General features: G+C 44.8%; 1 protein-coding gene and 1 pseudogene across 4 annotated transcripts; both read left to right on the forward strand.

The window, feature by feature from the left end:
- Positions 1 to 1,863: 1,863 nt before the first annotated feature.
- On the forward strand, positions 1,864 to 27,145 carry ZNF839 (zinc finger protein 839). 4 transcript variants are annotated; one of them, XM_069490065.1, is made up of 8 exons: positions 1,864 to 2,163; positions 7,396 to 8,280; positions 13,451 to 13,681; positions 21,078 to 21,170; positions 21,790 to 21,939; positions 24,201 to 24,341; positions 24,499 to 24,628; positions 26,153 to 27,145. In XM_069490065.1, the coding sequence occupies exons 1-8, from the start codon at positions 1,864 to 1,866 to the stop codon at positions 27,070 to 27,072; spliced, it is 2,850 nt and encodes a 949-aa protein (XP_069346166.1). In that variant the 3' UTR covers positions 27,073 to 27,145. The 4 variants fall into 4 exon arrangements, with proteins under 4 accessions (XP_069346166.1, XP_069346183.1, XP_069346174.1 ...); XM_069490082.1 differs by having other exon boundaries at positions 26,933 to 27,145; XM_069490073.1 differs by lacking the exon at positions 21,790 to 21,939.
- Positions 17,048 to 17,808, forward strand: LOC138380923 (acidic leucine-rich nuclear phosphoprotein 32 family member E pseudogene; annotated as a pseudogene).

Raw genomic sequence — 27,145 nt, forward strand, 5'->3', positions numbered from 1 at the left:
TTTTTCTTTTTAATCTGTCTTTTGTAAATTTAATTCAAAGCCCCCCAAACATGTAACCTAAGAGGTTAGAGGAAAAGTTTTTCCTTCCCCACAGGCTCAAAAAGATGATACAATGGGGTACCCTGTTCTAGATGATAGGGGCAGTTCTTGGCCTCGGAATCTGAAAGGATCTTTCTTTTTTCTTTTCTTTTCTTTTTTTCTTCAGAAAATCATCCAAGTTTCAAAGAGAGGACCTTTCTGACATCTGAGGATGGGAGGATGAGAAGGGCTTTCTTTCAAAAGGTAAACAAAAAGGAAATAATTAAAGAATTGAAACAACACAAATCTGATCGTCCTGTCAGCCAACGCTTAGTGAGTCTACTAATGAATTAAAACACAACAGGAGGCCCAGGGGCTGTGGCTCATGTCTGTAATCCTAGCACTCTGAGAGGCCAAGGCCGGTGAATCATTTGAGCTCAGGTGTTCGAGACCAGCCTGAGCAAGAACAAGACACTCCGTCTCTACTAAAAAAAAAAAAAAAAAAAAAAAAAGAAAGAAATTAGCTGGACAACTAAAAAATATATATATATAGAAACAATTAGCTGGGCATGGTGGCACATTCCTGCAGTCCCAGCTACTCGGGGAGACTGAGACAGAAGGATCACTTGAGCCCAGGAGTTTGAAGTTGCTGTGAGCTAGGCTGACGCCACTGCACTCTAGCCGGGGCAACAGAGTGAGACTGTCTCAAAAAAAAAAAAAAAAAAAAATTCCTATTAAAATACTTACAATGATATGTAAGCATGGTGAATGCACTGTAAGTATTGATGATTATGATAATGATGATCTTTTGGAGGAAAAGACGATCAGAAGGTCTTCCAGAACCTTCTCTGACACCAGTGTGCCTCCCCCTTGTTGGCATCATTGGCACTCATCATACTGTGCTGCAAATGCCAGTTTCCTACTTCTTGCCACCTAGACTGTATACCCCACAGGGCAGGGATGGCGTCTCACCCAAGAGGTGCTTACTAAGTGTTTGTTGACCAATGGCCCTATTGCCCTTCCCAGGGAGAGAAGCTGAGACATGTGTCCATACCTACAGCTACAAGACAGGGTGGGAAGGACACCCAGAGCCACCACAGTAAAGAGAGGAGATTAGGTTGAGGAAGAGGCATTGAAGCTGGATGCATAGGACTAAAATGTGAAGAGGGTGTGTTCATTCATTCATTCATATTCATCCATCCATCATTCATTCCCTGAGCGTGCATTCTGGGGCAGGGCCTGTTCTGGGCACCGAATGAGCAACATATTAATATAATCTCTGCCCTCAAAGCGCACCCAGTCTGGTTCGGTGGGTAGAGATGGGGTGGGTCGACGTGGGAAAAATTAAGGGGTTGGGGAGCACCCTTGTTAAAAACGCAAACTTTGGGTCACCTCTTGGATCCCCTCTTGGATCTATAAATCAGAATGTCTAGGGGTGGGGCCCAGGAAACTGTAGATCCAGAAAGGATCCTCAGGGGATTCTGATGCACAGTGACTTTGAGAACATTTGGATGGTGTGTTAAGTGTTAGGCCAGGGGTTCTGGACCCCAGAGACCTCCGCTGGGGAGATCCGGGATAGCTCCTGGAGGAGGTGACAGCTGGAAGTTTAATTACATCCACGACAGGCAATAAGAAAGTAAGGCCGGTCTGTCTGCTGGGCCGATTCAGGACTTGGCGAAGAGCGCGGCTCGCTCAGACTCCGCCGCCGATCCACCCAGCCAGATACGATTGCCTGCCGAGGTGTTTTGGCCTGCGGGGCACTCGTAGCCCACCCCTTTCCCAGGTGACGCACATTCCAGCCGCCGTCGCTCGGCGACACGGGTTCGAGTCCCTGCCTCGGCCGCCATGGCGGACGCGGAGCCGGAGGCTGAGGGCGGCAGCGAGGATGGCGGCGGCGGCGGCGGCGGCGGCGGCGGCCGGGCTCTTCCCGGCCAGAGCGGTAGTGCCGCCCGCGTGGCCCCGCTGGGCCCCGAGCAGCTGCGGCGGGTCCTGGAGCAGGTGACGAAGGCGCAGCCGCCCGCCGAGCCGCTGCCTTTCGTGCTGCAGGACGCGGCGCGGCGGCTGCGGGACGCGGCCCAGCAGGCTGCTCTGCAGCTGGGCCCGGACGCCGAGCCCCCGCGCCCGCCGCGCCTGCTGCCGCCCCAGGTGAGGCGCCGGGAGGGACGTGGGGGAAACTGAGGCCAGGAAGGGGCTGAGACCTCGCGGCGGGGCAAGCTCGTCGGCCTTGGAGCTGTTCGGGCCAGAGAGGCCAGCATCCGCCCGCGTTAAAACTCGGCGTCCCCAGGCTGAGTTCCTTAGGGACAGCAGTCCGCCCCCACCTGTCACCGTCCCAGCGTATCATCACCTCCAAGGCGCCTCGCTCTGGGAGCCTTTGCTCACGCTGGGCCCTCTGCCTGGGACGTACTCGTGCCTTCTCTGCTTTCACAGCCCTGCTCGGGCTCCTCCGTGCTGCCTAGGTCTCCTTACAGGCCTTTGCCGGCTCAGTCAGCCTTTATTGAGCATTCTCCGTGTCCCGGATTCTGCCGTTAAGTGCAGGAGGTACAGCCTCGATGAGCATAAGGCAGGTTCTGGGAGTGACAAGGGCTGCTTTAGAGTGGGTGGTCCTGTAGGCCTGACACTGGAGCTGAGACCTGAATGGATTGAAAGGAACCAACTTAGGTTTCAGGTGGAAGGCACAGTAAGTGCCATGGCCCAGACATTTGTAACCCCAGTGCGCAAGTACAGCTCCTGATACAAACTTAATGAATGCAATACGTGAAAGCACTCTGTATACTACAAAACGTCCTTTCTCAGTGAGTTTATTTCCTGGGTGATGGAACTCTTGGCTGCTAAGGGAGTTGGAACTACAGCGGTCTCCCAGAGGGTCCAGCATAGCACCTGAGGCTGGAGGTCCTACACATCATCCATAAAATCACAGCCCCTTCCAGTGAGGGGGCTGTAAACCGCAAAGTTCTTCTCACTCCAAAATTGCTCAAAGAAGAGAGTTTCTTCCACTAGAAGAAATAGCATAGAGAATAGAACCAACACTCTTCTTTTGTTTGAGGGTTTTTTTTTGTTTTTTTTTTGAGACAGAGTCTCACTCTGTTGCCCGGGCTAGAGTGAGTGCCGTGGCGTCAGCCTAGCTCACAGCAACCTCAAACTCCTGGGCTCAAGCAATCCTCCTCTCTCAGCCTCCCGAGTAGCTGGGACTACAGGCATGCGCCACTATGCCCGGCTAATTTTTGTATATATATATTTTTAGTTGTCCATATAATTTCTTTCTATTTTTAGTAGAGACGGGGGTCTCGCTCTTGCTCAGGCTGGTCTCGAACTCCTGACCTTGAGCGATCCGCCCGCCTCGGCCTCCCAGAGTGCTAGGATTACAGGCGTGAGCCACCGCGCCCGGCCTGTTTGAGTTTTTTTTGACAGTGATTTTTGCAGCTGAGAGTTGTATCCAGTTGGTCATCAGGACTGGAGAGTTGTCTGCTGAAGTTTGGGGAGATAAATATGATTCTGCCCAAACACCATGCTTCCTAGAGGTGCGACCTTGGGTAACATTTTTAGGCTTTGGTCCTTGTTTGCAGGAAGGATAGCTTTCTGACTCATGTTCTCTGCGGAAAAACCAAATGCCTCCCACATAGGCTGTGCACAGCAAGTCTGAGTCAGAAGACTGCACGCCGCCACCCAGTGCAGCCACCATCCCTTGGCTGCCATTTGCAGAGCCCCTGCTCTGGGCCAGGCACTGAGTTGGGCTGCTTAATTCTCAACAGCCACCCAACAGTGTTTTTCTATCAGTATTTTGGAGGTGGGACATAAGTTCAGAGAGGTTCAGTGACTTTGCCCAAAGTTCCTTAGGTGTATGGCTATACTTCGGAGCCCATGTACTTCACACCTTGCTGATTGTGGCCACAGCTTTTTGGATTTGGAGTGGCAACTTAGGAAGTAGTCCCCAAATTATACATTTTCCATAAAATGAAAGCAAACTTAAAGGTTAGACAGCATGATAGAATTGTATTCTGTAGCCAATATAATGGAGATGATATAAATTCTACACGCACTCGAGATAATGTACATTTTGTGGCCCATTCTGCTAATACTCTTTTAGCCCCAGCTGTGTCATGGAAACCCCAAAGGCAAACCAGAAATGTACTTTGCCCCTAAGCAGTTTATGAAATAACAGGAAGTAAAACATGGCCCAGATAAGTTCCAATCAAGGTCATAAAGCTAGAGATATAGATAAAGAACAATGCATTCAGAGAAAGGGAGGTTATTTCTGTCTGAGGGGGTCAGAAGCGACTTTGTTGAAGAGGTATTAATAATATCTGTACTGGATTTGGAGGAGTGGATCTGAATGGAAAATACAGAAGAGGAGAGGCAGTGTTCCAGGGCTGGGGGTAGGGTGCATTTAGACAAGGCAGAAGGCTCCCTGAGGGGGATAGTGTGAATCAGAAGCACAGACCAAGTGGATACTCCTGTGGGTCAGATTGAGGCTCCAGCCTCTCCCCATCCTCCGTTCCCACTTCACACATATTTCCGGTCCCATCCAACATGCCGTGCCCTTTTTCATGCATCCATGCATTTGCACATGTTTTTTCTTAGAATGCCCCTTTTCTCCTGGCAAAAATTCTCAGCCTTCAAGGCACCCTTCAAATCGCCTCTTCTAGAAAGCCTGCCACCTCTGGGGTGTTCCTGTCTCTTAACTGCACCTGCTGTACCATGATGTCATTGTTTTCCTGTCTGCCTCACCTGTCTGCATGCATTCTTTAGGGAATATTGTCTGTCTTCAGAACCACCAGGGGAGCTTTTGAAAGGACAGATCTCAGGGCTCCACCCCAGGATATCAGATTCAGCAGGTCCGAGGGGACTGAGGCCTGGCAGGGGAAACCACCCACCGTCTCAAGGGTGAGACTAGGGCTTGGCTAATGTTCATGTATCCCATCCAGAGATACTTAGTTAAAGTTTGCTGAATGAAATAAGCATATAACAAATTATCAAGTATAATACCCACATAGTAAACCAGTTTAGATAGCAGATAAATAAATTATTAGACCAGCTTTGCCTCTGTGGTAATCCTAAAACAATAGGATTTGGAGGGTTGTGTGTGTGTGTGTGTGTGCGTGTGTGTATTCATCTAATGGCATTATCTGGTACTATCCCAGGAGTTTAGAGAAATTCTAAGTGGTAGTGAAATGAAACAAGGTTCTTGAAGGATATGCAAAATCAATCTAATTGTCATTTGATTCACAGGTAGCCTGGGAATTGGGGACTCATGGGGCATTGGCACCAGCTCTGTACCCTTCTTTATAAACCAAGATGTTGAATCATCTCTGCTATTCGTAGTAGTGTATAACATGCATGCAGACAAGAGCTGTACTCCAGCTTGATTTCAGTGAGGGTTTTTATTCTGCCCCATGTGACATTTTTATTGACCCTCCACTAGTAGAGGGTTGAGTCTAAAGAGGGCCTGTTGGTGGTCCCAAATAAGTGGTTCTTAACTGAGGGCAGTTTTGCCCCACAGGGCGTATTTCAATGTCTGGAGACATTTTTGATAGTCTTGACTTGGGAATTCTACTGGCACCTAGTGGGTAGAGGCAGGGATGCTGCTCAACATCTTTCATGCACAGGACAGCCCACAAGAATTACTGGTCTGAGGTGTCAGTTGTGCCGAGGTTGAGAAACCCTGCTCTGGACAATGAGGTTTGTCTCTTTTCTCCCTGGAGAAAAGTGCTCATTATTTCTGCTCTGTGAGGGCAGGAGCCTTGTCTGTTTTGCTGCCTCCACCTTCTCCTTGAGCCTGTGACAGCTGTATCCCTGACACCTATAACAGAATCTCTGACACCTGGTCAGTGCTCAATAAATGTTTGTGGAATGTCCTTGAAGGCAGCCCTTCCCTTTGGGAGGTGTTTTTCTGTTGCAGACAGTGCTGCCTTGAACCTCCTAGAACATACATCTTTGTGCCCATGTGTTTTTTGTGAAATTCAAGAAGTGGAATTGCTGGGTCAAAAAGCACATGTACTTAAAACCTTGTTAGATATTTTTGTAAAAAGTTGAGGATATGCAGCCTCATTCCCAGGTATGTGCCCTTGGAGCAACTCACACATGTATACACACACACACACACACACACACACCCCCCATGAAGGTTCAGAGCAGACTGTAAGAGCAGAAGGTTGGAAACTACCTGTCCATGAATAGGAGATGTACTCATGCTGCAGAAAAAATGAACCACTGAGAGCTACACACGGCCATATGGATAAATTTCACAAAGCAAAACTGAGTAAAAACCTGAGAAAGCCCAATCAATTTATAGGAGATTTTATCATTTATATAAAGTTTAAAAACATGTCAAAACTGAACTATGTATTTTTAGGGATATCTACATAGGCAGTATAAATTTTGAAATATAAAAATGATAAACAGCAAATTTGGGATAGGGTCAAGGAAAGGGCATATAAGTTGGGAGAATATCAGAGGACTTTACCAGCCATGTTGCATGTCATAAGGTAAGTGGTAGAAACCCGGGTTACGTTGTTCTTTATGGCTTTTTTGGTTTCCAGATTTTCATTTAAAATTTTTATTTATTTTTATTTATTTTTTATTTTTTTTGAGACAGAATCTCACTCTGTTGCCCGGGCTAGAGTGCTGGGGCATCAGCTTAGCTCACAGCAACCTCAAACTCCTGGGCTCAAGCAATCCTACTGCCTCAACCTCCTGAGTAGCTGGGACTACAGCATGTACCATTATGCCTGGCTAATTTTTTATATATATATTTTTAGTTGTCCAGCTAATTTCTTTCTATTTTTTTCAGTAGAGACAGGGTCTTGCTCTTGCTCAGGCTCATCTCGAACTCCTGAGCTCAAACGATCTGCCCGCCTCGGCCTCCCAGAGAGCTAGGATTATAGGCATGAGCCACCACTCCCAGCCTAAAACATTTTTTTTAAAAAATGAGCCCACCTATTGAATTGAGTCCAATTTGGAGTACTAAGAACTCCAAGTAAAACACATGGGTAAAACTATAAAGAAGGATATTATCTTTGAATGGTTTATGAAATCAATTTAGTGGAGTCTGACTAGTATTTTTAAAAAGGTCATTAGAACAGATACCATTAGAGGGCGTTTATTTAGGAATGACAAGTGGTTGCATCAACTTTTTGTTCATTTATATATGCAGGTGTGTTCTACACATGTGTACTAGGTCATGATGTAAAATGGATCATTGGTCTGTAGTCAGAAAGGTTTGAAAAACACCACTGTAAACAGTACAAACGTTACATAGACTCATATGTAAGACATAATTTAGAAAAAAATTTGATAGTGGATTTATGATGAGAGCAAAATTATGGAAATGTTGATAAGCATAATGCTTCTTTTCTCTTGTTTTCCTCTTTCTATATTAAGCAACTAGAAGCCATTTGTGTCAAGGTAACATCTGGAGAAACTAAAGGTCAGGAAAGGCCAGTGCCCCTACTGGCCACCATCCAGCCCAAAACAGCAAGACAGAGCCAGCCTCCCGGCAGGAATTCCAGCCTGATGGGGCTCTGCGTCACCGCCCCTCAGCTGCTCAGGGTGCAGCCCCTCATGAGAACCGGTCCCCAGCCATGCTTCCCGAGTGACTTGCCTCAGCCTCCTGCTCAGGTGTTTGTACAGAGACCACTGCCTGCCCTCCAACCAGTCCCTGCAAAGACAGGCACAGCCCCCAAGCCCCCAAATGGACAGGGCTCCGTGTTGGCCCCTTTGTCAGCCTCTGACCCGCCGGCAGTAACATGTGTTTCGTCCAGTTCAGCTCATTTATTTATTTCCAACTTGCATACAAAGCATACTGGGAAACTAAAAAAATCTTTAAAAGTGAAAACACGTTCTGGACGGATATCTCGACCTCCCAAATATAAAGCTAAAGATTATAAATTCATAAAAACAGAGGATTTGGCAGACGGTCATCCGTCGGATTCTGACGATTATTCGGAACTGAGTGTGGAAGAAGATGAGGACCAGAGGGACAAGCAGGCGCTCTTTGACTTGTCGAGCTGCTCTCTGAGGCCCAAAACTTTTAAGTGTCAGACTTGTGAAAAGTCCTACATAGGAAAGGGGGGACTTGCCCGGCATTTTAAACTTAATCCAGGCCACGGCCAGCTGGAACCTGAGATGGTGCTGTCTGAGAAAGCCAATGGGAGCATGGTCCCGGGGCGCCTGGAGAAAGGAGCCGTTAGCCTGACTGCACCCGAGCTGTCCACGCCAGCTGCTGTATGGGGGACAGGGACAGAGTCAGCACAGGGTAACCTGCAGGTAATGTGTCTGTCGTGTCTGTCTGGGTACGATGTCTTTGTTCCTGCCCCTCCCTGCCCGTCGTCCTTATGTTAACCTGTATGGTATCTTATGGGGGCTCAGGCAAAGGCTCAAGCAGTAGCAGAGTCATCATAGTGGGGGGCCCTAGACCCGTACGTTGTTGGCACTGCTGCCAGACAGGGAGGAGATGCTCATCCTCTCTCTATCGGCTTGATTTGATGGGAACACGGCCATCAGGTCAGTAAGACTCATCACCGTGCACCCGTGGCTGACACTGACATTACAGAGGGTTTTGGGGATGGCCGTCCATCGGGTTGCTTCCTGGAGCATCAACAGTGCCAAGCTGCTTAGCATGTCCTCTCCTGTTTTTGCCCCTTCTGAAACTTTTTTTTTTTTTTTTTTTTAAGACATGATCTTTCTCTGTTGCCTGAGCTAGAGTACAGTGGTGTGATCATAGCTTACTGCAACCTTGAAATCCCGGGCTCAAATGATCCTCCCGCCTCAGCCTCCTGAGTAGCTGGAACTACAAGCACTTGCCACCACACCTGGCAAATTTTTTTTAAAAAGTTTTGTAGAGACAGGGTCTTGCTGTGTTGTTCAGGCTGGCCTCAAACTCCTGCCCTCAAGTGATCCTCTGGCCTCAGCATCCTGAGTAGCTGGGATAACTGGCGAAACTCCTAATAAAACAAAGCAGGTATGAGTCAGCATGAGTTTGCATTATTACCACATCAAAGTTTTTTATTGTGGTAAAATACACAGCATAAAATTTATCATCTTAACCATATTTAAGTGCACAGTTCGCTGGTATTAAATGCATTCACAATGTGCCACTATCACTACCACACTCCAGAACTCTTTTTATCTTGTAAAACTAAAACTCTGTCCCCATAAATACTAACGCACCCCATTCTTCTTTTCCCCCAACCCCTGGCAACCACTATTCTACTTTTTGTCTCTATGACTTTGACTACTTTAATTCCTCAAACAAGTGGGATAATAGAATATTATCTTTCTGTGACTGGCTTATTTCACTTACCACAATATACTCAAAGTTCATCCGTGTCATAGCATGTGTCAGAATTTCCTTCCTTTTTAAGGCTCAATAATATGCCATTGTATGTATATACCACATTTCGTTTATTCATTCATCTGTCAATGGACACTTGGGTTGCTTCTACCTTTTGGCTATTGTGAATAATGCAGCTTTGAACGTGGTGTACAAATACCGCTTTGAGATCCTGCTTTTAATTTTGGGTATATACCTAGAAGTAGAATTGCTGGATCATATAGTCATTCTATTTTTAGTTTTTTGAGGAACCACTATACTGCTTTCCATAGTGATTTACCAACTTTATATTTCCACAAACAGAGCACAAGCGTTCTAATTTCTCCACGTCCTCGCCAACACTTGTCAATTTCCTGTTATTTTGATAGTAGCCATGCCAATGGGTATGAGGTGGTATCTCAGTATAGTTTTGATTTGTATTTTCCTAGTGATTAGTGATGAGCATCTTTTTATGTGCTTAGAAGCCATTTGTTTATTTTTTCTGAAGAAGTGTCTATTCAAGTCCCTTGCCTTTGAATTGGGTTGCCTTTTAATGTTATTGAGTTTTAGGAGTTCTCTGTATATTCTGGATATTAATCCCTTAGCACTGTGGTCCCCAACCCCCACACTGCAGACTGGTATGGCTCAGTGGCCTGTTAGGAGCTGGGCCACACAGCAGAGGTGTGGGGGGCGGCTATCCAGGGAGCGAGCGAAGCTTCATCTGTGTTTACAGCCACTTCCCATCGCTGCATCACTGTGTGAGCTCCGCTGCCTGTCAGATCAGCAGAGGCATTAGATTCACACAGGAGCGAGAATCCTACTATAAACTGCCGTGCAAGGGATCTATTAATAGGTTGTGCTCCTTATGAGAATCTAATGCCTGATGATCTGCGGCGGTGATGCTAGTGCTGGGGAGCGGCTGCAAATACAGATTGTCATTAGCAGAGAGGACTGACTGCACAGTAAATGGAATGCACTTGAATCATCCCCAAACCAGTCCCTACTGCTCCCCACCCACCTCAGAGAAAAATTGTCTTCCATGAAACCAGTCCCTGGTGCCAAAAAGGTTGGGGACCACTGTCCTAGCAGACAGATGGTTTGCAAATATTTTCTCCCTATTTGGTGAGTTGTCTTTTGATTCTATTGATAGTGGCTTTTGAAGCAAAATTTTTTAAAAATTTTCATGAAGTCCAGTTTGTCTATTTTTTTTATTTTGTTGCATGTGCCTTTGGTGTCATATCAAGAAATCATTGCCAAATCCAATCTTGTGAATCTTTTGCCCTAGGTTTCCTTCTAAGAGTTTTATAGTTTTTGGTCTTACATTTTGGTCTTTGATACATTTTGAGTTCATTTTTGAATATTGTGTTAGGTAAGGGTCCAAGTTTATTCTTTTGCATGTGAATATCCAGTTCTCCCATTACCATATGTTAAAAACACTGTCCCTTCCCCATTGAATGGTCTTGGCTCTTTTATCAAAAATCATTTGACGGCTGGGCGTGGTGGCTCACGCCTGTAATCCTAGCACTCTGGGAGGCCGAGGTGGGCGGATCGTTTGAGCTCAGGAGTTCGAGACCAGCCTGAGCAAGAGCGAGACCCCATCTCTACTAAAAATAGAAAGAAATTATATGGACAGCTAAAAATATATATAGAAAAAATTAGCCGGGCATGGTGGTGCATGCCTGTAGTCGCAACTACTCGGGAGGCTGAGACAGGAGGATCGCTTGAGCTCAGGAGTTTGAGGTTGCTGTGAGCTAGGCTGACGCCACGGCACTCACTCTAGCCTGGGCAACAGAGTGAGACTCTGTCTCAAAAAAAAAAAAAAAAAAAATCATTTGACCACATATGTAAGGGTTTATTTCTGAGTTCCTTATTCCATTTTGTTCGTCTGTGTATTTTTATGTCAATATCTTATTCTTTTGGTTACTTTAGCTCTGTAGTAAGTTTTGAAATCAGGAAGTGTGAGATCTATAGCTTTATTCTTTTTCAAGATTGTTTTGGCTATTTGTGATCCTTTGAGATTCCATATGAATTTTAGGATGGGTTTTTCTATTTCTTTAGAAAACTTTATTGGGATTTTGATAGCAATTGCATTGAATCTGCAGATCACTTTGGATAGTATGTACATCTTAATATTAAATCTTACAATCTTTGAACGTAGGATGTATTTCCATTTATTTATGTTTTCTTTAATTTCATTTAGCAATGTTTTGTGGTTTTCATTTTATAAGTCTTTCACCTCCTTGGTTAATTCCTAAGTAGTTTATTCTTTTTGATGCTGTTTTAAGTGGAGTTCTTTTCTTAATTTCCTTTTCAGATTGTTCATTGTTAGTGTTAAAAAATGCAAATGATTTTTGTGTATTTACTTCATATGCTGCTGTTTTGCTGAATTCATTTATCTCTTTCTTTTTTTTTTTTTTTGAGACAGAGTCTCACTCTGTTGCCCAGGCTAGAGTGCCGTGGCATCAGCCTAGCTCAGAGCAACCTCAAACTCCTGGGCTCAAGCGATCCTCCTTCCTCAGCCTCCCAAGTAGCTGGGACTACAGGCATGTGCCACCACGCCCGGCTAATTTTTTTGTGTATATATTTTTAGTTGTCCATATAATTTCTTTCTATTTTTAGTAGAGATGGGGTCTCCCTCTTTCTCAGGCTGGTCTCAAACTTCTGAGCTCAAACATACATTAACTTTATTAACCAACCTTTTCTGCCAGTCATTTGCTTTCTCAAGTTGCCCTCCAGTAGAGACTGAAAGTCCTTTTCATTTGTCTTGTCACTTCTCTAAAAATTTACTGTCCTTTGCTGTAAATGCTGTATAAGCTGCAATTCAAAACCACCTCTTTAAGAACTATTCATTCTTCAGGTGTCTGTCCTGTATATATGAAATATACATGTTAATAAACTTCTGTTTGTTTTTCTCTTGTTATTCTGTCTGAGAACCTAAAGGAGTTATTATTTTTCCCCTACAGCGGCCACGTAGCTTATCATCTTGGACACTAATAGGGGTACTATTAATGATCACAAAGGACAACAAGAGCACCCGGGACTGTCTTAGACAAATCGGATGACCAGGCTGACGGGCACTTTCTACTTCCTTCAGTCATGATATCCTATATCACAGCAAAAGCAACTTCTAGATATTTGACTTCCTGAATACAGGCACCTGGCCTTGGAAATGATGGCCGCCCCAGCTCTCTGCTTCCACCTGCTGAGGAGGGAGGGCAGGCAGATCTGTGTCTTTCCCTCCCTTCCAGAGGGCCACATGGCACTTAAAGTCACACATAACCTGCCATTCCTCCAAAAGCTTCATGGCAATGAAGATTTAGAGGGAAAGCTCTTTTTAAGAGTTAAGGGGACATACTTTGTGCTAGCTGAGTGCTTTCTTTCTGTTTACTCACCTGACCCTCCGTCTGTCCTGGGATGTGTAGGTGTATCATTGTTCCTATTTTCAGGAGAGGGAATTGGCACAGAATGAAGAAATCACTGGGCAGTGTCAGATCCAGGATTCTCTTCAAAAAGCCAAGCACAACCACGGACACGAGTAGATTAGAGGCCGCCAGGGCCGCTGAGGAGGGAGGAATGAGGGGTGACTGCTAATGGGTGTGGTTTCTTTCTGAGGTGATAAAAACGTTTGCAAGTAGATAGTGGTGATGGTTACACAACCTGTGAATATATTGAATCCACCGAATTGTATGCTTTCAAAGGATGGATTTTATGGTGTTTAAAATATATCCGATGAAAATAATTAAAAAAATTTAAAAGTCATGTATAAGTTATGAATTTATAAACAAAATTCAGGTCAATTTTTAAGATGACAGTCCCATCAGAGGAGTTTCCTGTTTCATTTTGGTCAACGCCCCAGGATTACAGTTTGGAAGCCCTGACTGGCTATTACTGTGTCTAAATTCAACCAGTGTCGTAAGGGGATGTTTTGCTGGGAAAGTTTAAGATGCATTGATTGTAGTTAATGTGCCTTAATTATGTAAAGAAAAAATAATTTAACAAGTTCCTTGTTTTCAACTTGACTTTTTTCTGCTTTAAGGTTTTCATGGTACTATGTAAAGCATGAGTTTATTTTATTTTATTATTTTATTTCATTTTATTTATTTTTGCTCACGTAACACTATCTAGAATGGCCAGTCTGTAGAAGTTGAAGAGGCATTGGTGTCTGAACCAGAAAATGGAAGTCCTTCTGCTCTTTGGGCATCAGAGAGACACCTAGGACCTGGAAGTGGATACTCCGAGACTTCTGTAGAGTCCAGCACAGCCGTCCTCCAGCAGAGAGGAGTGGCTCAGCCACACGGGAACCCTGCTGTGGCAGAGGGACAGAGCACATCCAAGGGCAAAGCCAGGCTCAAGGAGGTGCGTCACTCTTACAACCCTGTGCTTGAAACCTGTTTCTCTGGCATAGTATGTGGCAATTCACTATTGGCCTTCTGAATTTAAAAGTAAAATACCTAGATCAACTAAACAGTTCACTTGAAATATAATTAGACAACGTATGTAATCAATTCAAGGATAGTGTTATCTGAAATAATTCACAGGTTTACCTGATGATAGGCTCTTCAGTGTGACTCTAAGAGCTGCTTGACTTTATAGTATAGTTTTGGAAGAGTTATAACCTGTGTTTACATGGAAGCAGTTTAGAAAACAATGGAAATGGTTGAATTTAATTGGGTTGACTTGGAGAAGTAGAACCCTAAACTTTCCAAATTGTCTTTGACTAGAATATATTTATGTGCCTGGTAAATGGCCAAGTGAGTATCTTAAAGAAAAGAAGCGGAAAATAAAGCAAGAGAGAACATGAGATAAGTCAGTGAGACCACTGGCTCCCAGAAAGAGTGGCTATTGGGGGGCCCAGGGCCTCAACTCCTATATAGAAAGGGAAGAAGTGGTGGTTTTCAGAGAGGAAGTAGGTTTCCTAGAAAGTCTCCTGCGGCAAAATGTAATGTTACTTGTTCTAGTAGCAAATTGAAACCCTGGCGAGTTAGCTTTACTCCCATTTGGGCTTGTGTTGTGATAATCCTGGATGACTAATTTTTAGAAGTAGGAGGTAAGGTAGTCTTCGACTTGATTCATTCATTAACATTCAAAATAGCCACCATTTATTGAGTGTTTTCTGCCTAGCAGCTCAACCCCACCAAATCCTGATGCCAACATGCTACAAGCTTCCGGTAGGCCTCATTTCATTTATTACATAACAATTACTTTCTCATTATAGTAGATGCGTAACCTGAAATTCAGAGAGGCTAAATAACTTGTACAAGGTTGTCGTGAAGGTAGGTGGCAGATCCAGAGTTTGAGTCCAGGCCATGTGGTGTGTGAGAGGGTGTCTGAGACAGGGTGTCTGAGTGGCTGGTCTGTACATCAGTGACTCTGCTATGACACTATCAACTTGATTTACAATGTCCCAGTGGTCCCACAGAGAATTGGAGGACCATTATCTGAGATAATTCACAGGTTTTGCCTGTTTAAAATGACTATAGGGCCTTTGCTGTAGCTCTAAAAGCTGTTTACCTTTATAAGTTTTGGAATAATTGTAACCTGTGTTTATATGGAAGCAGTTTTGAAAACCATAGAAATTATTTTCTATCTGGAAATGGTTTCCAGGGCCATTCTCAATTCTTGTGGATGAGAATTTCCCCAGAAATGGACATTAATTTATACATTTACTGGGTATAAGTATCAAGCCCTGTTCTGGGTATGGAGGAGACAGTGTACACAAGCCAGACACAGCCCCTGCTCTTGTGGGAGAAAGATGACAGTCAGACCAGTCAGTTGGCAGAAGCGTACAGGGGCTGTGAGCATTAAGGAGAAGATTGAGGAGCTGCCCTGTCTGCTGTTATTAAGCTAATCTGGAATTTAGGCCAGGTCATGACGAGGTAATACCCTATATTCTGACCTTCTTGCACTTCCTCTAGAGTTGAAATCAGCTGGCCATTTCTTTCTAAAGGTTTTTGAAACTCAAACTTTTTTTGTTTGTTTGTTTTTTGGAGACAAGGCCTTCTCTGTTGCCCAGGCTGGAGTGCAGTGGCATGATCATAGCTCACTGCAGCCTTAAACTCCTGACTCAAGCGATCCTCCTGCCACAGCCTCCCAAAGTGCTGGGACTACAGGCATGAGCCACTGCACCTGGCTGTAATTAAACATTTTTGTCTACAAATGAAAAGGTTTTCCTTTAGTTTTCCTCCCTATTTGATGAGCACCCGTAGCCCTCCTCTGAACCCCTTCCAGTCCTATCCAGCTCCTAATTAATCTGTCTTCCTAAGCCCCAATCTTGTGACCTGGCTGAAACTCAGGAGACTTTGTTCCAGAACTTCCTTGGCTTCCTCCTCACTACTACTTCCCTGGGGCTTTCCCTCTTCCTTCTGGTTTCTCAAACCTTCTGCCTGCTGCAGACTCCCCGGTCTGTGCTTCCTGGTTAGGCCTCTCTGGAGCCTCAGATCTCTTAATTGAAACATCCTCACCTGGGTGTCCTGTGACCCCTTCCAACTTCCATGTCTTGTGTCTGAGCAAAGCCACAAGCCGGCTTCCTGTCTACCTACTCCTGCCTTGACAAGGACCACTTTGTCTGCTGGAGACTCCAGCCGGGAACCCAGAGCCATTCTTGACTCTTTCTCCTTCACTCTCCCCTCCCTGTGTCCTGTGGTCACTAAGCCCCAAGGATTATACCCTCCTTGCATCTCCCTCCTGTCCACACTCCTGTTCTCACCTGAGTCCTCATCTTCTCCTGCCTATACTTTGCCAGTAGTCTCCTGCCTGCCTCTGTCCTGTTCTCTGCCCCATCCAAGGGGCCCGCCTAAAACCTCCCTCCACCCCTACCTGTAGAAAGAAATCCAAACCCCTCAGCCCTCCCAAGCTGGGGCTGCGCTGCCTTTCTGACCTCCTGGCCTGCCAGCCCTGGGTGCCGCCTCCAGCTGTGCTGCTGTCCTCCCAGCCTGTGAGCCCCTGGCACACACAGTTGCTTCTTTTGCTGGGTGCCTAGGTCATGTGGCACAGCCTCTGGTGGTGTAGCTTCCTGACTTGTTTGCATTTCTGTCTGCCGTAGCAGTCAGTGAGCCCAGGAGGACAGGGCACAAGTTTCCTCATCACTCTGTCCTTGTCCCAGGCCCAGTGCCCAGGAGTGCTCAGAGCTTGTCTGTGGGGACTCAAACTTCGAACCCAGAATGGATCACAGGACTTTGTTAATGGGCAGAGAAGTGAGATATTCAATAAAGCAGAATGTTTGTAGGTTAGAGTTGCCTAGGTGCTGAGTGTGGGGGAAATGTTTGTCCTTTATGTTCCATGTTGCACCAGCTGTTGGCTATTGGAAAGTCTCTCAGGGCTTTCAAAGCTGTCAAATGCTTTCTTCCGGAGGCTTTGAGCAGCCACTGAAGGGGAAGGAACTCTATGTGTATGTGTGTGTGTGTGTGTGTGTGTGTGTGTGTGCGCGCGTGCTGGTGTGTGGGCAAGGGGGTGGGGTCAGCTGAGTTAGAGTCCCAACTCCCTGGACTCCATTTTCTGTTCTCTTCTGTTTTCTCCACCACACCTTTATGGCGGTAGTGGGCGTTTATATTTGCATTTCTTTTCATTCATTTCCAAATCTCATAAAATTTTAGGGTAGGGAGTAGTGGGAAAGGCAGGAAAGGCAGAGGGAGGAGACTAGTAGCAGAAGGCAGGAGGGGGGCATGGAGGTGGAGAGGAGGATTAACCTGGAGTCAAGGAACAGAGCTCCGGAGGAGGTGACAGAGTGAGTTCTTAATAATTGCCTTCAGTGGGGAAATTGAAGACCTGAATGATACTTTTAAAAAACTAGAGTTTCTGAGTATGGCTACCGTGGAACTAAGTTCCCTTGCCTGGCTTCCCAGCGTAAATAAACTTCGAAAATCAGGGCTTAGTGACAATGTAATTTCTGGAGGCTTGGAAGTCCTGGCAGAGAAATGTCCAAATCTTACCTTCCTAAATCTGAGTGGAAACAAAATCAAAGATCTCGGTATAGTAGAAACTCTGCAAAATCTTAAAAATTTGAAAAGTCTTGCCTTGTTTAACTGTGAGATCACAAACCTGGAAGATTTGTAGAGCAAGTGCTTTTGAACTGCTGCAGCGAATCACATACTTAGATGGATTTAATCAGAGGATAAGGACGCACCAGACTCTGAGAAGGAGGAGGAAGAGGAGGATGGAGATGAAGATGATGAAGATGCAGAGGAAGATAAAGCTGGTCCACCTGAAGGATATGAGGAAGAGGAGGAGGAAGATGAAGCAGGCTCAGAATTAAGAGAGGCAGAAGAAGTGAGCCTCTCATATTTAATGAAAGAAGAAATTCAGGATGAAGAATATGATGATGACTATGTTGAAGAAGGGGAAAAAGAGGAAGAAGAAAGTCTTTGAGGGGAGAAGAGGAAATGAGATGCTGAAATGATGGAGAGGAAGAAGATGACCAAATTCCGGAACGTTCCTGGGTGTGCACTAGAGTGATCACATCTGCTTTATTTCTTCACATACGATAGCTGTCCCCACAGAAGATAATGTGTAACTTTTTATAGGAAAAGTGTGGTTTTATTATACTATTTTTGCCGTATCATTTCAAATAAGCTTTACTGGTCTGTTATGATCATATTGTATGTAGGAAAAATTTTCATCGACCCCCTAGCAATTCCCTAGCAATTTATTTATTATAGAATCTAAATTTTTGTAATTCAAGCTCACTATATTAGTCATTTTTAGCCATAATTAAAACATGATCACTTTTACACAGGTGTCGTATGGTGCATTTCCTTCATAAGGTTTTTTGTTTGTTTGTTTGTTTGTTTGTTTGTTTTTGGAGACAGAGTCTCACTCTGTCACCCCGCTAGAGTACAGTGGCATCATCATAGCTCACTGCAACCTCAAACTCCTGGGCTCAAGACATCCTCCTGCCTCAGCCTCCCAAGTAGCTGGGACTACAGGCATGCACCACCATGCCCGGCTAATTTTTCTATTTTTTGTAGAGACGGGATCTCACTCTTGCTGAGTCTGGTCTCAAACTCCTGAGCTCAAGTGATCCCCCTGCCTCAGCCTCCCAGAGTGCTGGGATTACAGGTGTGAGCCACTGTGCCCAGCCTCATTCATAAGGTTTTAAAGTTATTTACAAATTAACTGAAATTATAGTTAGCTGTAATATGAAATGACAATAGTCTCTTGAATGATAAGTTAGTTATTTTTTTTAGAGGTGATCCAGAGATCTTTAGCTTGAAGGCAGTGACTTTTTTTAGTAAGATTATCTGAGTGCTTCTTTTGTCACATGAGTAACTTGGAAAGTAGTAGCAGAATAGTAAAGGTTCTATTCAGTAATATAGTTCATGGATTTTGTGGTGACTGTTAGGTTTTCTTTTTCAAGGAAAAATTGCTTATACTAAGTCTAGACACATGAAGGTGAGCCCTTTCTTTGGGTTGGAGATCATGACAAGCCAACGGTTTGTTTTGTTTTGTTTTGTTGTTGGGTGTGCATTCTTTTTTTTTTTTTGAGACAGAGTCTCACTCTGTTGCCCAGGCTAGAGTGAGTGCCGTGGCGTCAGCCTAGCTCACAGCAACCTCAAACTCCTGAGCTCAAGTGATCCTCCTGTCTCAGCCTCCCGAGTAGCTGGGACTACAGGCATACGCCACCATGCCCGGCTAATTTTTTCTCTATATATTTTTAGCTGTCCATATAATTTCTTTCTATTTTTAGTAGAGATGGGGTCTCGCTCTTGCTCAGGCTGGTCTCGAACTCCTGAGCTCAAACGATCCGCCCACCTCGGCCTCCCAGAGTGCTAGGATTACAGGCGTGAGCCACCGCGCCCGGCCTGTGCATTCTTTTTCTTCTCAGCAATTCCTTTATGATCACCTTCCCTTCTTGTTTCACTCCCTTCCCTCTATCTCAAAAGAAACTTGGGAAACTTGTGGATACCTAGGAAAACCTTTAGTCTTACATCTCAACCACTTTTTCAGATCTGTCTGAGTTTTAAATAAGTGAAATGAAAGAAATTGAGTATTTTCTGAGATACAAATGTTAACAATACCGTTTTATTCAACAAGCTCTGCTTACTGTAAATCTTTCTTTGTTGACATCTAAGACTGTATAGGTAGGATGAAAAAAGCAAAGCAGGGAGGTTTTGGAAGCAGCATTAGTGTTCCTCAAAAGTCAGAACAGTTGCCTGTTGATAATTAATAAGTCATTCAAGTCAGATTTTAAGTTGGATTCTCAGATGATTTGGATACCACTGTGCAAAGTATTTCTAATTTTCCTGTGTAGAACCTTTAATTATTCGTATAGTTTTAAAGCGTTATCAGCTATAGCATTTAATTGGAATATTTTAGGCAGTAGGAAAAATATTTGAAACTAAATTGGTATTAAAATTAAAATTTGTTTTCAAGTGGATGTCCATTAAAAATAGAAAAATATTTGGGATTAATTAGTGTGTGTGTGTCCTTATATGGCTACTAAATAAAATGTAATGAGTAGACAAGTGTATCTTCCTTTTTGTCATGGAGGCTCCATGTTCAAAGCGAATGCTTTTTAAGTCTTGGCTATTTAAAATTTTTTCACTTTGTTTTGAATATTTATAAATTTTTTAAAATGTAGTATCAGCAAATTATTAATAATTGAAATTATGCTTCTATGCTGGGACACATTTAAATTAGTGAGTATAGTACTGTTGCTGCTGCTTTTTTAGTTTAAAATGTGTGACTTGGCATTTTAAAGTAAAAATTATGAAGATATTTGTGGAGAAACTAAAAAAGTTGCACAACTGACTAAAATAACACACTTAGGATAAGTTTAGTAGTAGGGGGATTGGAATCTCCAAGAGACTAGCATTTGTCTTTTGATTTTAAAAATTGAAATGCCCTGGTCTATTAATAAATAATCCCTAAGAATTCTCATTGCATACATACTATGCCAGACTATAAAATACTTATTTTTAAAACGAAATCTATATATTGACTTTCTTATCAATCATCTTACTGTGCAATCAAAATTAGAGTTCTTTGGTCTGAAAACAATACTTAGAGCCTCCTGATAACTTTGAAGACTTATTTATAATAGCTTTGGGGCTGGTATTTTCATGCAAAAAATAAGTAAGGGTGGCTATTATATTCGTAGAAGGTTTTCATCCTTTTTTAATGCTCTTTGTATGGCAGTATGTATATAGTGTGTTAAGTTCCTTAAGAATCTGTCCCTAAAAACTTTGAAGTTAATACTTTCGTACAGGCCGGGCGCGGTGGCTCACGCCTGTAATCCTAGCACTCTGGGAGGCCGAGGCGGGTGGATCGCTCGAGTTCAGGAGTTTGAGACCAGCCTGAGCAAGAGTGAGACCCCGTCTCTACTAAAAATAGAAAGAAATTATATGGACAGCTAAAAATATATATAGAAAAAATTAGCCGGGCATAGTGGCGCATGCCTGTAGTCCCAGCTACTCGGGAGGCTGAGGCAGTAGGATTGCTTAAGCCCAGGAGTTTGAGATTGCTGTGAGCTAGGCTGATGTCACAGCACTCACTCTAGCCCGGGCAACAGAGCGAGACTCTGTCTCAAAAAAAAACAAAAACAAAAACAACTTTCGTGCAACTGTGTTTTGAATAAAGCCATGACAGTGTTAAAAACAAACAGAAAAATGTAGTACTCTTAATTATTCTTTTATTGTTTCTGACTGCTCCTTGTTTTTTCTGTGACTGCTGTAACTTAAAGTTTTTGACACTGAATTGCTTCCAATAAACTGAAGATTTGTTATAATGATTTTTAAAAAACGCTTTCTTCCGGTAGTTCCTGCAGCAGTGTGACCGGGAGGACCTGGTGGAGTTGGCCCTGCCTCGGCTCGCTCAGGCTGTGACCGTGTATGAATTTCTTCTCATGAAGGTGAGTCTTCTCAGTGTTTCCAAGTGATAGAGGGGGTGACTTGAAGTTATTTAGAAAGGCATCTCTTGTATTTATTTTAGAAAGAGCCAAGCCGTTTGGAATCATTTCCCTTCTCCGGGACAGAGCTGAAGTGAGGTGCCCGTGTGGCTGGGGCTCTCGGGCAGGGGCTCATCCGCTCCCTTGACTGTTTCCATAGGCGTGGGAGGAGCAGCCAGCCTTGGCCCTGCCTGGCACCCACCCACCCTGGCTGGCCGCCTCTACCCAGGCCCTGTTCCCTCTGTGCCCACCCGACACCCAGGCCAGCAGCCCCACACTGCCCGTGGATGGCAGAGCCACCTGCAGGGCCTGTCTGCCTTCCCTTCCGGCTCCCTTGGCAGCCCTATGTGGCCGTCAGCCAGGGGTCGTTTGTTTCCTGGGCTGCTCCCCCGGCCCATTCTGGCCTCCTGTGCTGTGCCAGGCACACGGTAGGTCCTCACTGGGGAGTGAAGGACACACCCACCACTGACGGGGCAGCCGGGGGGTTGAGGAACATGCATCCTTTGTTTATTTAAATTCCTTTCTGTATTTTCCATATCATTGCCTCAAGTTTAAATTTTTTTTAATCTTTATTTTCATGAAGGTTGAAAAAGGTCATCTGGCAAAGCCTTTTTTCCCAGCTGTGTATAAGGAATTTGAAGAGTTGCATAAAATGGTTAAGAAAATGTGTCAAGACTATCTCAGTACTTCTGGTCTATGTTCTCAGGAGCCCCTGGAAATAAACAATAATAAGGTAACAATCTCACGTGGCAAAACAAGGTTTGCTCTTAGAGTTAGCCAAAAGAAGGAGGCCCCTGAACGAACAAGTGCTTTTATAATGACATCTTCACAGTCAACCTCTTTTTAGCTTTTTCCCATCAAGTGAAGTGTTTTGTTTTGTTTTGTTTTAATTTTTTTTTTTTTGCCTTTCCTCTTCAGAAATTTTTTTTTCTATTTTTTCTATTTTTTATTTTTTTTTATTGTTTTTTGGGTTTTTTTTAATTTTTTTTTTCTATTGTGCAAGCATGATGACAACCAAAGAAATTTTTTTTCTTAAAACAATAAATGCTTTTTAGAAAACTCAGCTATACAGATAAGCTAAAAGAAAATTGAAAGCCACAATCCTCTTGCTCACTGCTGACCATAGTTAATATCTTTGTTTTCTTCTTTATGTAGATTTTTGGGGATGGGTTACACAAGGGCCAGTAGTTATCATTTGTGGTCATTTTGACATAATTCTCATTTCATTGTCATTGTCATTATCAAATGGATTCTAGCTATATTGGGGTGTTTACAAAAATAAGTTCTGAACTGAAGCAGTTTTGCTTGTTTTGGATAAAACTCTATGTTGGGCATAGCATGCATCATGTGATCTGATTACCCCGTGGCCTTTCACAGTCACCGGTGACATGGGGGACTCAGGTTCTGGCCTCACCATCTGTACTGGCAAGTATTCACTGCCTCTGATGGGGTCCTTGTGCCCCCTGGTCTCAGTTTCCCCTCTGTGAAAGGGGAGCACTGAATTAAATGGCCCTCTCTGGCTCTCACAATGCTGCCATGGTTTAAAATAGTCATTTGTTTGTTTAAGAAGTCAACGATTACACATATAATTAAGAATTCTTAGAAAGGCCATGTTGCCTGTAACCACTCTTCCCATTTTATTAAACTGATGGATCTGCCCGTCCGTGACTGGAAGGGTTGGCATTCTATAACATATGTTACTGAGTCTTCTGATGCAAGGAGTCTTGGTCCATACTGTAATATAATACATGCTTTTTGGGGTTTTTTTGGGGGGGATCATTGGTTGTTATTAGTTTTACACAAATTCATTATTTAGTATATTCCCTAATAAGCTTGAGTATTTTATTTTCCTAAATTCTGTATCGTAAAAATGCAATGATTTTTTTACAGAGCCCTATGTGGATGCCCCCCACAGTAGTCACCTATATGTTTTTTAAATTGTAAGTTAAACAAGTGTGGGTATTGTCCTGTTGTGAAACAAATGCAGTGCACACCCGTCGGAACCCATCCTTTATAGGCAGTTCAGACAGTGCTGTTGCCTCTTTGGAGCACCGACAGTGGCTTGGTCTGTAGGAGGAGACCGTCCAGCTTGGTGGGTGCTAAACCCGCACGGCCTCTGTTTCCTACTTTTGCCTTGTTCTGCTGTCCTTCCTCTGTGCCCACGCCCATCTGGGCACTGTGGCCTGCTCTCGATAACCGCCATGTAGAAATGGTAACAGCTATCACCTAATACCGTAACAAAGCTACATCACTTAATAGCTTTTTGTGAATGGAGCCTTCACAGAATCTCTCCCAGACAGTTGCAGTCTCTCCACATGGACAAGGAAACTCAGAGAGGTGGGCCAAGAGCAGAGATGCTGGGATCCAGCTCGGCCCTCTCAGGCCCCAAACCCGAGCCTTTCTCCCAGCTGGGAGGGGAGACCTGGTTATGGAACAGGCAGGATAGTGTTTCTGGAGACTAGTGAGAATTCACTAGAGGAGAGATAACCGGCAAGAAAGTTACCTGGGTATCAACTAACATCACTAAGTTTGTGACAGCAATAAGGTGTTTTAAATTTTTAAAAAAGAGGTCAGGCTTGGTGGCTCACACCTATAATCCTAGCACTCTGGGAGGCCACGGCGGGAGGACCGCTTGCACCCAGGAGTTTGAGGTTGCAGTGAGCTGCGATGATGCCACTGCACTCTACCCAGGGTGACAGAGTAAGACTGTGTCTCAAAAAAATAAATAAATAAATATTTTTAAAAGACCCTTTTAGTCTCCTCTTCCAAACTGTGCTCACATAGAACCTTCTAATTTTGGTAACGATCCGTTTTATCATCAGCTGTTCCATCTAACTTCATCTTCATCTTTCTCATTGGTTAGATGGCATTTTACAGTACAAAGGAACTTCATAGGTTTAAACCCAGTCATGCAATTCTCATGTGTGAGCAAGCTTTTGGAAACTTGGGTCTGATTTGGGTTAAGCTGATTTCTGTTGGCCCCTTTCTTGCCAGGTTGCTGAGTCATTAGGAATTACAGAAGAATTCCTGAGGGACAAAGAAATCCACCCGGACTGTGTTCCACCCGAGCGTCCCGGCCGAGAGACGGGCGGGGAGCAGCCGGAGGAGGCTGGCAGATGGAAGAGGGAAAATGAGGTGGGCGTGGTCTCAGGGGTGCCAGGTGTCTGCTCATGTCAGTCACATTAGTGTGGTCTGTCTTCCTCAATTCACAGCACTGTTCTCCAGGAAAAAGAGGACAGTGCCGATTGCCCGTTTCTTCCTAGTCTTAGCTGACGGGGTCTTCTCTTCCCAGGCTGCAGAAGAGAGGCTGGCCTCAGTAAAAAGGCCCAGAAGAGAAGCCTTGCCCGGGTACACCACAGAGCCTCTTGCTGCCGACCGTGGAGGTTGGGAGAAGCACCAGCCCTCGTGTGCTGCAACTGCCAGTGACGGTAAAACACTGTGGGGTGTGCCCTGTGGCTCAGCAGCCCTGCTGGCACGGACAGATGTGCCCAGGATTGCTGCTTTTCAGGGTTGGGTGCCTCTGTGGCTGGATTTTAGAGAACCCTCTGGTTTCTCAAATTTTATCCCGACCTCCCAGTGTTTCATCATTTCATATTCATTCCCCATGAGTCTTGAGATCTTTCAGGTTTTCTAAAGTGTCTTATTAAAACAGAGACCGCCTCTGAGGGTTGCACCTAGGAGGATCCCAAGAGGTTGGGCAGAGATGAGTCCCAGAGACTCATGTGTCTGTGGCTTGGCTTTCATAAGACTTGGCTCTACATTGCCAGCTGACATTTAACATTTGGAAACAAGACGTATTGGCTTTTATTCTGGCTCTAGCTAGACCCTATCAACTAGACACTTTAAACATACTGCATACTGAGAATAATTATATGCCCTTCTAAAATCGTATCAGGGCCACCTGATACCTTGCCTGATCCTGAGGTCTCAAACTGGACGAGGCAGTCTCCATTCTATGATATATCACTTCCTTCCACCATAGGGGAAGGCAGATCCGTTCAGTGGGACCTTTGGAGCACAATTCCCCTCTTGTAGCTGCTCTGTGTTTCCTTTTTTAGCTTCATCCATAGTTGGAAGCTAAGTGATTGCTCCTACAATTCAATTCAGTTTAACAAACAGTTCTTTTTCTTTTCTTTTCTTTTTTTTTTTTTTTTTTGAGACATGGTCTTACTCTTTTGCCCAGGCTGGAGTAGAGTGGCATCATCATAGCTCGCTGCAGCCTCAAACTCCTGGGCTCAAGCGATCCTCCTGCTTCAGCCTCCAAAGTAGCTGGAACTATAAGCATGTGCCACCACGCCCAGCTAGTTTTTGTGTTTTTTGTAGAGATGGAGCCTCGCTATTGCTCAGGCTGATTTTGAACTCCTCACCTTAAGCAATCCTCCTGTCTTGGCCTCCCAAAGTGCTAGGATCACAGGCGTGAGCCACCACTCTTGTCCAACAAAGTTCTTAAGTACCTGTTGTATGCCGTGTTGTCACAGATGTGGAAGACTCAGTAATGAATAAGGCAGTTTCCTGACAGGGTCCAGGACAGTGTTTCTCAACTGGAGTGTGTGTGTCAGAATCGCCTGAGGAGGTTATTCTGAAATACAGGGGCCTGGGCCTGGGCCCCAGGAATTCCCGGTCTATGGGTAGGGATGTTGGGATGGGTGTGGACAGAAGTACTTTGAAAAGCCTCTCAGGTGATTCCCTGGCTCGCATTCATTCAGCGTCGGTATAAAATCACACTGCTGAGTGGCACTTAGCACACATTTTTAATACAAACTGTCTTTGGGAATAGATGATAGGGACTAATACAACAAAAATGGCTACCAATCTCAAGTAGCAAGGAGAATTTATGTTTTAACTTTTTTGCAAGAAAGCTAATTTGGACTAGCTTGTTCAGTTGGATAGTGAATGGGCCATAACACAGTCCATGTGTGCTTACCCGTTTTTCTGAACTGCTGTAGGTTCTGCCCCTCCAGTAAATGGGAACGTCTCTCGCCATTCTGAAGAAAGCCATACGATGACGGTTTCTGATAGTGATAGAAGCATCCTACACGCAGGCCAGCAGCTTAAGGCATTCGCCGACTTAGAAGCCAGGAGCGGGTCTGCAGGCCCTGCCCTCTCATGTCGGGATGTTGGTGGACCGGTTCTTTATACTCAGTTAGGAGAGCCTGGGAGTCTGACCCAGGCACAGGTGGCAGCATTCCCTGAAGACAGTGCTCCAGAACATTCTTCAGACCAGGATGCTGGGGACAGCCTGAGGAGCCCAGGTGTCTGCAGCCCCTTGTCATCAGGTGAAGGGGTGGAGTGCGTGCTGCCTGGCGGGTCTGGAAGTGCAGAAGCAGGAAATCTCCACAAGATGCGCGACTCCCGTCTGAACTGCCCGCAGTCCAGCCCCAGCAACGTCCTGCTCACAGAGGCTGCAGCCCCTCCACTTGAGAAGATTTTGCCCCTCAACAGTGTGCCAGGAGACTGCACCTACAGGACTGTGTCCGAGCCTGGGCCTCAGCCTGGCCCAGATAGATCACTGTCCACTGAGGGGGGTCTCAGGAGCCACCTGGGGGACCTGAACCAGTTCCCCTGTGGGGTGGAGGTACATTCTGGCCAGAGAGAACTGGAGGGTGTGGTTGCTATGGGTGAGGCCGTGGCTTTTGAAATTACCAATGGGTGCCACGAGTTATTGTCTCAGGGACAGGAGCAGATTTTTATTCAGACTTCCGATGGGCTTATCTTGTCCCATCCAGGTACGATAGTGTCTCGGGAGGAGGACATTGTCATAGTAACCAGTGCAGAGGGGCCTGCCCTGCAGGTGGGCCCACCGGAAGGAGTCCCTCTGGAAACTATGGAGTCATTCCTCACCGTGGAGGCAGAGCCCTCACAGTGAAAAGGAGTCCAATCCCAGATTTGTATGTGTTTTATCCAAATAAGGTCTATTTCAAGCAATGTATATTTTTCTA

Source organism: Eulemur rufifrons, chromosome 2 (genome assembly GCF_041146395.1).
Source record: "Eulemur rufifrons isolate Redbay chromosome 2, OSU_ERuf_1, whole genome shotgun sequence".
Taxonomy (NCBI): Eukaryota; Metazoa; Chordata; class Mammalia; order Primates; family Lemuridae; genus Eulemur; species Eulemur rufifrons.